The following is a 12,047-nucleotide window of genomic DNA, read 5'->3' as shown; positions in this document are numbered from 1 at the left end:
AGATGAGGGTTCAGTTCCAGATGGGTGGGTTTGGAAAAGTTTTGGACATTCTGAGAGAGTACGTCAAGTAGAAACTGTATCTGACTGGTGCTCGGAGGTTTTCTTGGGCATATACAAATAAGGTGGGAATTTAATCTGAGAAATCAGTTTCCAGCAGGCTGATATCACAAGGGTCCCCATTGTGACTTTAGGAATAAATCACCTGAAAGAACACTGGAGAACTTCAGAAAGCAATTGTTAAAACTTCCTTAGATGAGCCCTGGCTGGTGTAGCTCAGTGGATTGAGGGTGTGCCTGAGAACCAAAGCGTTGATGCTGGTTCAATTCCCAGTCGGGGCACATGCCTGAGTTATGGGTCAGGTCCCCAGTAGGGGGTGCATGAGAGGCAACCACACACTGATGTGTCTCTTCCTCTGTTTCTCCCTTCTTTCACCTCTCTCTGTGAAAGTAAACAAACTCTTAAAAATTTGTTAAACATCCTTAGGTGAACCATGAAGATTCTATAAACCAGAAATGTGTCTGTAGAATGTCAAGGGCATTGAGGTTGACAGTCTGCCTCAGTATGCTCCAGCCCCTGAGCAGCTCTGGTGGCCTTTGTACCAAACTAGTATGTGAAATGGAGAAGCCCAAATGCCCAATGACTGCCTGCCTAGACTGAAAATTGGACAGTGGAGGAAATGGTACAGGACCACTCCTCAAACTATGTGCACTTTGACCAAGATTTGCTTTCAATGTTTATTACTTCTGTTTTGCCTTTATTTTAATAACCTCGTTTGATAAATGGCATTTTTGACTGGTCCTAAGATAAATGTAGACATAATGTTAATAATGCCAGAGTATTTATCTGCATAATAGTTTAAATGGAAGCATTCTGTGCGTTCATTAAAAGAATCATAGATCATCGCAAATGTCTTCCTGTGCTCTCATGGGAGACATGAAATGTTAGTAATTTTAGATTCTGTGAAAAATTGTAAATGCCTGAAATTAAATCTAATTCCGTCCATTAATCAAGAAGCTTCTACTGTGAAGTCAGGAAGTCATTTCAGTTCAACAAACATTGTCGGACACCTTGTTAGGCACTGGGGATATAAAACATGGAAAAGATCCTGCAAGGGTTCAGACAAGCTCCCAGTTTTGGGGGTGAGGTGGAGATAGTAGATAAATATTCAAGCCCCAATGAAGTGAGGGGAATAGGTGACGTAATTTAGGTAATCTGGAACATGAACTCCAGGGAGGAGGGGCCAAGGAAAGGACAATGATATTGATAAGTGAGATCTAACAATGTCATGGCCCAGAGACCATTGACACTACGCCGAGGAATGTGGATTTTTTTTCATAGAGACACAGATAAGGCAAAGGTGGAGCAGGAAATTCAATTTGGAGACAGTTCCAATAGTCTGGGCAATGCAGGCGGCCATATTACTGTAGATTCATCAAGGAGATCGTGTGTCCTCAAGACTTAGACTGGAGGGTTACCATGGTGAGCACAACAGACAGGCTCTGCCACCTGGCACATACAGTTCAGTATAAAATGTACACAAAGAATTAAATAGCTGCACATATTCAAAATGCTGTAAAGGAAAAGGTATGGTGACAATGTTAGCTAACCTTTTCCACAGAGGCCAGGAGATGCTTTCCAGAGTGAGTAATGTCTAAGAGGAGACAAAAATAAAGATCAGCAATGGACTTGGCTAGATAAAGACTTGGAGTGGGGGCATAGTTGGGAAATAGCTTACTTTCCAAAAAAGTGTAACTGACAAGAGTCAGGAGGCAAGACTGTGTGCTGAGAGAACCAAGGGAAGTCGAGCCCGGCCAGAGCAAAGAATTACTAAAGTGCCGTGAGCAGTAAAGGGCCAGGCACGCAAAGCTCTGAAGATGAATACAAAGGCATTAGATTTCTTCTAAGGTCAATGGGAGGCCAATGAATGATTCTAAGCATATTGGGTCTTGTACCTTGGGAAGATCATTCTGACCTATGGGTGGAGGACACAGCAGACTTGCCAGTGGTTATGAAGAGTGAGCTGCTCTATGGTAACACCCAGCAGGACAGCCGCTCACCTCGTTGGTATGTACTGACTGTCTAGAGACACCTGGTTCACCACGGCCAGCACTCAATGTAGGTTCATAAATGTTTGTGTAAATGCATGAGACTACGCACCTTGTCATTTTTACCTGACCAGGAAACATCCTGAATGAGCAAAACAGTTTTTCAAGGTATAAAAGTTAATATCTGTGAGGGAAAAAAAAAACACCTTTAATATATGGGGTCAAATCTTTCTCTGAAGGGCCTTGCGACATTGATGATAAAATATCTCTAAAAACATTTTTAGTGTGTTGTTTGGATGCCAATTAGAAGAAACATTGTCCCTCTTCGCTCCCAAAGTCTCAAGAAGCATATGCCAACCAAAAGAACAAAGCTAAAAATGGAAATTATCCACTGGAATATGCTGGTTTACCATCTGTATGAGTCAATTTTCAAAATTATACATTAAAACTTTTTATAACGGTTTTCTTGTTATAATATTCACATGCCATCAAATTCACCCTTTTGAAATATGCAGTTCAGTGAGTTGTCCTGCGTTGAAAAATGTATAACCATCACCATGTAATTTTACACTATTTTATTACTTCTCCTTGCAAAAAGAATCCTATAGGCATTAGAAGAAATGTCCACATTCTCTCATTCCCCCATCCTCCCAGCACCCAGCTAACCACTAATGTACTTTCTGTCCCAATGGATTTGCTATTCTAGACATTCCATATGAACAGAATCATATAATACGTGGTCTTTTATGACTTTTTCCACGTAGCATAATATCTGCAAGGTTCAGTCACATTGTAGCATGTATCAGCAATTCATTCCTATTTTATTGTGAAACAACATTCCATTGTATGGCTAAAAGCGATTTTGTTTATCCATTTGTCAGTTGATGAACACTTAGGTCATTTGCACTGTTTAGCTCTTACGAATAAAGCTGCCATATTATGAATAAAACTGAATACCTGTGCATGCCTTTTGTTTTTGTATTAGATTCTCTTGGGTATACGCGTTGGTCTGGAATCACTGGGTCCTATGGTAACTCTGTCTTTAACTTCGTGAGGGACCACCAAACTGTTTTCCAAATGGCTGCACCATTTCACAACTCCTCCAGCAGCGCATGCGTGTTCGAAGCTTCCCACGGCCTCATTAATACTTATTATTGTTGACTGTTTGCACGGCAACCAGCCGTTGTAGTGTGAAGTGCCATCTCATTTTACTGTTGCTTTGATTCATGTGACTAATGTGTGGACAATCTTTCCTAGTGAGTAATGATGTAGAACATCTTTTGATACGTTTCATACATTTCATACCTCTTTTTGGAAAATATCCATTTAAACCCTCTTCCCATTTTCATTGGGTTACTTTTCACTGATGTGATGTCTAATTATATTAATTAGTGTCTCCACTTAAACTGCAGCTTGGAGAGTGTAATTCCTGACAGGAGTGTCTTGTTTGTGATTTTAAAGCAAATGCTTCCAGTAATTTCATTGTGCTCTTGGAGTTATATAACAGCTCTAACATTTCTCAGTTTTTTAAAATTTTATTTATTCATTATTAGAGAAGGGAAGGGAAGGGAATGGAAAGGAGTATCAGTAATATACATAGACATTGATTGGTGGCCTCTCGTACACACTTGGACTGAGGACCAAACCCACAAACATGGTACATGACTTGACCAATAATTAAGTGGTGACCTTTTGCTCTGTGGAATGATGCCCGATCAGCTGAGCCACACCAGCCAAGGTGCTTTTCTATTTCTATTATGTCTTTAATTTGTGTATTTGTTACTGCTTAACCAGCTCAAAATGGCCCTAATAGGTTTCTAACAACATACTGAGCTGCTTTTCAGAGACAACAGACCAAAACAGCAAGTCATATGCAGAAGAGAGAACTTTGACCTCTAGCTGCACTTGTAACCAAAGTCTCACCCTTCTCATGAAACCAAAGGATGGGGACATGACCAGAACTTGAACACCAAAACCCTTTCAGAGAGGAAAGGTCTATTACCCAGGAAGATCCTGTGCTGAGCCCCTTACTACAAAAGACTGAGTCCCAAGTTCCTCCAATTAAAACTTGTTACACCAGCCCTTCCAGGTACCTGTTCCCCTGAAACTTTGCCTGAAGCCCTGGAGTGGGAAGGCAGATTTGGGCTTTTCCCCCATATGCTTGTTGGGCTACTTCTTGAAATAATCTTCCCTTCTCGTACGCTCGATGCTTCAGTGATTGGCCTTACTGCACACCAGGCATATAAACTTGTGAATTCAATTACATATCTATTAATATAATTTTAATCTCTTAATTTATTGCTGCATGTATGTTGATGATAGCTGGCTCATTCCTTAAAGATATCTCTTATAACTTGCATCCTTTATTATTATAAAGCATACGTCTTCATTTCTCATTTAATTTTGCCTTTCGCCTCTGATTTTGTTGTTGTCCTGTATTCATCCTCTGGGAACAGCCCCTCTACTTCTCTGTTGATATACGTAGGTTCACTGACCCCACTCGTGGCTCCAGCGTGGGAAGAGGGCGCAAGGGTGGCCAGTCAGAGTGCTGGTAGATGCCTCAGAGGGAGGGGGAGGGCTGAAATCACAGAAATGAGCAAGAACATAGGGCCATTTGGAGCAATGAAAAATAAGTCCCATTTTTCCTGGCTAACCTGAAAGATGATGAACCTACAGGGTTTATTAGCTTGTCACCACCTTGTGACTGCCTGCCCGAGAAACAAGGTCACATGGACAAAAGCTTCCCTGAGTAGAGTCCTGACAACATTTATGAGGAACTCAATTTTAAGTCAGATCATGTAACTTTTATATGGTCTTTTATAGATAACCACATGACTGAAAAGTTATATGGTCTAATATTCACTTGCTTCCTTAGGAGAATTTAAATGCATTTGCGTTTCTGTCACTGACCACCTAAATAAAAAATTCTATCCATTTTAAGGGATCATTTTTCTAGTGCCTTTTTTTCCTCAGTGTGTTAGGTCAAAGTATAATTTTCAAAAGGATAATAAATATGACTTGGAAACTAATCTATAATGAGCATTTGTGAAAGATTTACTCAATGTGTGCAATTCAGTACAGGACTATGCAACACAATAAAGCTGCTTGAAAGGTGTACACTGGAGACTAGCATTACAGTCAGTGAAAGAAGCAACACTGGATTATTACTCTAATGTTAGATGCAAAAGACTGATATTTTTCAGATAAGTAAAACAGTAACTTCACCAATTTCTCAGACAACAATAATTTAATTCAACAGGACAAATATCATTTTCAAATGTCTAACTTTATAGATCATCATGTAACCCTTATAGTAAGTGCACAAACAAGTAGAAAGGGAAAAAGAGCACATATACTTAGAGATGATTCAGCTAGTTTCCCCTATTAAATCATCAAAAGAGTATGGAGTAATGTGTTACACTCCTTCAATCTTTTGGATAATTTTTTCAATAATTGCTACTATATTGAGGAGGGTTATAACTACGTAGCTTTTGACACTATGGTAAATTTTGTGGGAGTCCTTCTCTATACAGTTGGAAGATAAGGGTTTCCTCTTTCCAGATCAAAACCTGGCAGTCACCTTGGTGTATTTCACTGAGTACAATAACCTCTCGGCCCAACCATAATGAGCATCGCCAGAGAGAGGAGGGGATGAGCGGGTTGGGTGGAAAAGGTAAAGGTTAAGAAGTACAAATTGGTAGCTATAAAACCATGATGGGGATGTAAAACACAGCACAGGAATATATAGTCAATAATATTATAACAACTATGTATGGTGCCAGGTGGGTATCTATATACCTGAGATGAAGAAAAATAATATTTTATTATAAATAGAATAACATTTTTAAAAACCATGAAGGTCACCTTGAGATGCACAGCTCCATGCCTAACTGTGATATCCAGCAGCAAACATCTACAGTTGGCTGGTGGAATAAGGTGGTATTGTCTTCAAATAAGTCCGTCCCTCTCACACAGAGCCACAGAGCTCGAAGATCATTGAAGAGATCAGTGCGTACCCTACCACAGACCCCTCCCACCCCACCATGCACCTTTCCTGGGATTCCTTCTCTATTGGTGTTTACATTTCCCTTCGGTAATTTTGCAATAATTGCAGCCCTCATTGTAGCAATGCCTCATCTGCTTATTCTAGTCTCCAAATGAATGCAGAGAGTGGCTGAAAATGGAGTAAGCAAAGAGCAAGCCTGTTTTTAAAAGTGGGACGTTCTACCTGTTTCAAAAGGTAGCTGCCAGAGAGTTACGTGTCAGCTGCCGGCCTTCTGATCCACGCAGGCCCTGCGGGCACAGTCAGAGGGGAACATGGGAATGGAACAGATCACATGGTTAGACGAAATCGTTTTGAAATGTGAACAGTTTGAAAACCTTCATTGTCAATGTGAAAATAGAGAAGTGAGTAGAAACCCCCCCCAGGGCCTATCACCCTGCCTCTCACCCTTCCCCACCCACATTCAAGGTCAGCTGGACGTAAACCAAGGGGACACGAAGAGTCAGAGTCTTCTCTAATCATTGTGAACTGAATTAGGTCTCCAAAGCCACAAAACAAAAAGTTCGTTGAAGAAAAAGAGGATCAGTGGCCAGGACTGGGGACCTCCAACCGTCCATAATAAATCTTCCCAAATAACAATTACAGACGTGGACAGACATTTCCCTGCTCAGTCCTCGGAGCCGCCAGGAAAAGCCTCGGTTGACCAGAGCACCTGACCATCCCTTTTGGCCTAAGGAGCCTACCCATTCCCCCAGATACTGTGACATGACAATCAACTCTGTGGGTCAAGATGTGGGGACAGTTGGGGGGCACTGCTTTTCTTGTCATTTCTACCACCTGTACTGAGGTCTGCTCTGATTTATAGGCAATACAGAGGTTCTGGGTAGAATTCTTAATGTAGAGCTACATAGTCTCTTGTGGCCACAGAGTCATGGGAACCCGAGATGAGTCATCAGTGGCCTTGGGGCCCATGGAAGGTTTCCTGACGCCATAATACTGTAATGGGGTCCAGAACTTGGGGTGTCTGGGAATATAGGATATCTCCCATAGACCTGTCGGGGGGGTGGGAGGCATGGAGCAGGGCCATTGGGAGTAATTTTGCATATCAATAATAGGCTGGCTAGGGAAAGGTACATGTGACTTTGACCCATGTAATATAACTTGGAGGCAGCTCTTCTTACCACACCTGTGCTAGAGCTTGGAGATGGTTCATTCCACACCATGGGGCCATACCTGCCCGGACTCCCTCTAGTGGCCAAGGAAGGCTGAAAACACAGGAGTGGTGGCACTTATAGACGATTGTGGGAGGAGTCAGAAACGAGTTTATGGAGGAGGTTCCAGGCTGGAATTTAAACTAAAGGCTGGCCACCACGAGGTACAGCAAGGACAAGGGCAAGGATTCGGGGCAAGGACAATGTGAGACTCTGCAGGAAGAAAAGGGCTGAAAGGACTCTCTCAGATGGACCATGAGGAGGGGCACCTGGTTTTGGATTAAGAACTGGAGATCACAGCAGCGACACAGCTGATGGTGCTGGAGACTGCAAGAGACCTGCCCAGCTGAGCAGGGATTACTGGAGAAATCAGCAGTTAGCTGAGCTACAGACTTCTATTTCTTTTCCTACGGTACAGTAGCCCCGACCAGTGGCCTGACTGGGCAAAGGGAGGAAGGCAGGACTCTCTCTCTCTCTCTCTCTCTCTCTCTGTGTGTGTGTGTGTGTGTGTGTGTGTGTGTGTGTTTCTGGGTGTTTTAAAGGACCTTTGGGATTTTAACAGTGACACTCCACCATTACTCTAAACCTGCTTAACTTTTGAAAAACTTTCCTTTTCACCAAATTCTGGCATTGAGAGCCACAGTTCCTACCTGGCAAGGGCAAGATGAACCTAGTACAGAAAGACCCTGGGGGAGGGGGTCTGTTTCAATAATAGCACCTAGGCTCCCCAAACGGGTCTACGCGGTAACAATACTTGGTGTTATGCTGATCCGGGAGGCTCTGTGCCCAAAGGTGGGGGCTGTGCCAGAGGAGCTCAGGCCAGGCCTGGCTCCCCAAGGAAGGCCGTGAGAGATGGTGGTTTTTATAGTTAGAGGGGGAGTTTTTGTGTTTAAAACCTTCATTACTACTTGAGGAGAGATAAAGACCTGGCCAGGGAAGTGTCTGTCCCTCTAGGAGAAAAACATCAAATTGTTGAAAAGTTTTGCCATTTTTTAAGAGAGTTTGGAGACCTTAAATCAACTATACTGAATCCAAACTCGAGAACCTACTATTAGACACAGTAAATGTGAAGATCATGAATAATGAGCTCGAAAGCTACAGTTCTTTACTTGGGCTTATAGAAAGCATGAAAAGGAGAAAATTCTAAATATATTAAAGTTCAGCTGATCGTTGACATGACAAGCAAGGTTAACTCCTTAGAAGACACATCCAACAAATTCAACATCAAGTAGCTGCAACCAAAATAGCCTTCAAACACCTTCAGAAAAATGGAGAACAGCTTCAGAGGGCCCTGACAGAGGCTTTGAAGGAAAAGTCCAGTCTTCAGAGAAGCAGAAAGCTGCTTTCATAGGAATCTCAAAAAGGGCAGGAGGAGTGGCAAATTTACTAAGGAGAGAAGAAAATCAGAAAACCTGCCTGGAGAGCGAGTTCTTAATAGTAGTGAGACCAAGCCTGTAGGTGAACACCTGCTACAGAATAGCCCTTGGGCTGCCATTCCTGGGGAAGACAACGTGGATTGTGGGAATGTGGAACTAGATATATCGACGGCATCAGAAAACGGAAACCTCTTAATTGAGGAATCCAAAGGATTGTTGATGTTGGCAACTGTGTTTAATACCGGTTGACAAATTCTTGAACAAAAAACTCTTGGACATGGGCAATGAATGGTGTGGTGATTGCTGCAGGGAGAGGGTATAAGGGAACTAAATGGTAATGGAAAAATATAACAAAGATCTTTTTAAAAGCAAATATACAAAAACAAACTGCATAAGCTAGAATTTTCAATACACTTAAAAAAATCATTTGAAAACTCTCCAGCCAATAAAGCTTTGTTGCATTCCAAACACACCCAGGTAGAAAGGGAGGGGCAAAAAGTCCAAAAGAAAGATCAAGTCCTGGCTGAACTTCATCAAGAAAAAGAAACAAATTTGTATCCAATTTAGAGAGAATATGGCTCCATTTAAGGTGGAAGAGAATCTTTCCAAACCATATTACTAATGCATATAAACAGCTACACATTTTTAAAATTAAAAAAAATTATTTCAGAAAAATTAATAAGACTAAGTATTATTAACACTTTCTTATTTGCAGGATACAAAAGCTCATATTATTGAGATAAGAGATCTATTAGCTCAGAGAAACCTCAATAACTTAAAGCAAATGCATACATGACACAAACATTAAGAAACAACTTATATTTTCTGGAAATGAGCCTCCCATTCCCTAATTTAAAAAAGGCGGGTGACATTTCACAGACAGAGGCCTGAGACCACAACCAGGAACCTTCCAGAGTCCGGATTAAGGGAGGAGGCACGTCTGGCTGTGATAAGGGAGGGAATGCAAGCTCCATGCTTGGTGTCCATTAGTTCTCAACCCCCGGGACCCCTCCAAGCTGGTTGACTCCATCCTGACTCAGCAAGTGGTCCAGGAGAGCAAGGCAGAGCCGTGTGGTGCAAGCAGTGATCTTACAAAGAAAGCACATGTTGAAGAATTGAATAAAATAGGAGGGAACAGCCTAGATAGAGGATATCAGGCCGAGAGGCAGAATTAATAGCTTTCAAATATCTGAAGTCCCAGATGGCTAAGATTTATTCCCTATCTTCAAAGCATTACATTCTCAAGTATCATATGGGGCAGTTCAGGATGCAGATACTCATTCACTGTAAACATGAACTTGTCAGTGGTAGCTGTCCACAAACTCGATGGCCCACTCTTCTGGGAGGTCTTTGTCCAGATTCCCTTTATAGGCCTTCTGACCATAATAAGACATTTAACCAATTTCCCTCACTTAGGAAATTAGGTATACATAAAGAATTACGGTCATCAGTAATTATTCTCAAGAAATTCATACCACAGTATTTCTCAGGAAGATAAAATCATGACTTAATCATGTAACATTTTAAAAGTCTTATGAAATATTTATTCAAAAGTTATGCGAGCTAATTGTCTAATATGTTCCTAAAAATAATTAGACTTACCTCATGAGGTACATGGGTCCTGATTGGCCCTTACGACTGCCAATCATTTCAACCTCAGGAGAGGTTATCAAAGGGCCAAATAGGACTTCTTCCCCCCAACCCTAAACCCCATGACCCACATTTGCAGGGGGCAAATTTCCAAAAAGATGAAGGATTCAGATATCATCAGGCATGTGTTTCTCTAATGGTTTAAACTGAAAATGCTTTTGATTTTCTCAGGAAATTGAGAACATTTTTTTTCCATTTGAAATTCATCCAACAGAAATATGATATATCACATACCTCTATGGAGTTCTTAAAGTGGAAATATGTGTTTACTGAAACTAGACTTGGAAGTACTGATCTCAGAGATTGTTTTGGAATGTGAGAAAGTCATTATTTGCTGCCATTCTAGCACTTTATTTTGAATTTGTTAAATTCACTGATGTGTGAACTGGTTATCAAAGCTTGATAAACAGCTTATAAATCACTTTGAAGTTGGCAGAAATAAATATTAATGAATCAATTTTCAAGGAATTTAAAATCAGTTTCTCCTTCTGTCACCATAAGTTAAAAAGGGAATCTCCGTTTTTTCATTTAGGAAAGAATCTACAATTTTTTTAGTGATAATTGCTACTTATCAAGATAGTCATAGGACTATTTACGATATGAAACCAATTTACTTAAAAGAATGCTCACTGTAAATCCATCAAAGATTTCATAGGATAAAAGTTTTGTTTAAAACTTACTTATAAAACACAATCACAGTGATGATTCTAACCCTTTGAGATACTAAAGTATCATGCTTCATCGAGGTTTTGCTGGGTAATGGCCTCAGAACAGGGAAAGAAAAAAGTTAATCTTGTTAAGCTTCCATAATTTCCAAGTGCATCATCACATGCTTTTAACCCACAAACCTTAGGTATGTGGCTCATCTCTGAGTTCTAAAAATTCAGACAGTAAAATATGGAGTGGCTGCCTACCTCTTCCGATAATTTTTGTCCCTCCAGGTGCGCCTGCATCACAGCATCATTAACAAGCAAGTGGAAGTTCAGGAGCACGTGTTCTATGTCATACGCCCCATGCATGGCATCTGAAAGCTCTTCCAACGACCTGAGGTACGCGTGCCAGTGCGGATCCAGCTCCGCCATGTGTGCCAGGCAGCCCCTCACGACGTTGAGGCAGTACCCCATGCAGGGCTTACTGAGCATGAGGCCCTGGCACTGCGGGCAGTACTGCATCCTGAGGAGGCCTCTGCCACACTCTTTGGAGAAGTGCAGATGGTCTGTGGTATTGATGACTTCAATGCCCAGATTCAGGGCCTGCAGAAACGTGCGGCTGGGCAGCAGTGACCTCCCCATCTGCCCCATCACTCTTTGGGGGATGTTACCAAAAGGACTAATATCCCGGCGAGCCATCCGGATGCATTCCGAGTATTCCAGGGAACTGTCCGTCACACCGGGGTTAATGAGATGATTGTAGACTAGAGGAAAAAGACTGTCAAAGAATCTGTTCACAAACTCTTCGGGATTAACATCTGCACCAAATAAATAGAGCCCTACATCAGTGAAGAACTCTTGAACTGAAGTGGCAGCCTCTAAGGCCATGTTCCTGTAGGTGTTGCAGAAAAGTATACTGGTGTAATTTTCTGCTTGTCTGATGAGAGTTTCAAGGGTTTCTGCAACAGAAGCAGAGGTAAAGGATGGAAAAGCTTAGTATTCATGTTATAACGGTTCGTCCATCTGCTCCAGAGAGCAGATGAGCTTAATGCGTTGAAACTAACCTAAGGATTGGTTTACACACTAATTTAGCTTTCAAACCCAATTTAGCT

At 41.6% G+C, this 12,047-nt stretch overlaps 1 protein-coding gene across 1 annotated transcript in view; it reads right to left on the bottom strand.

Moving 5' to 3' along the window:
- GPC5 (glypican 5) overlaps nt 1-12,047 on the bottom strand; it is a 1,180,543-nt gene that overhangs the window by 940,068 nt on the left and 228,428 nt on the right. Inside the window, exon 3 of the mRNA XM_037132503.2 lies at nt 11,200-11,894. Coding sequence (XP_036988398.2) covers nt 11,200-11,894 — 695 coding nt within the window. The remainder of the gene's footprint in view (nt 1-11,199; nt 11,895-12,047) is intronic.

The sequence above is a fragment of the Artibeus jamaicensis genome, unplaced genomic scaffold (assembly GCF_021234435.1).
Source record: "Artibeus jamaicensis isolate MK-2021 breed Jamaican fruit bat unplaced genomic scaffold, CSHL_Jam_final contig_415, whole genome shotgun sequence".
In the NCBI taxonomy this organism is placed as follows: domain Eukaryota; kingdom Metazoa; phylum Chordata; class Mammalia; order Chiroptera; family Phyllostomidae; genus Artibeus; species Artibeus jamaicensis.
Note: the sequence above shows the minus strand (reverse complement) of the source record. Positions and strands in the feature narration are given on the sequence as shown.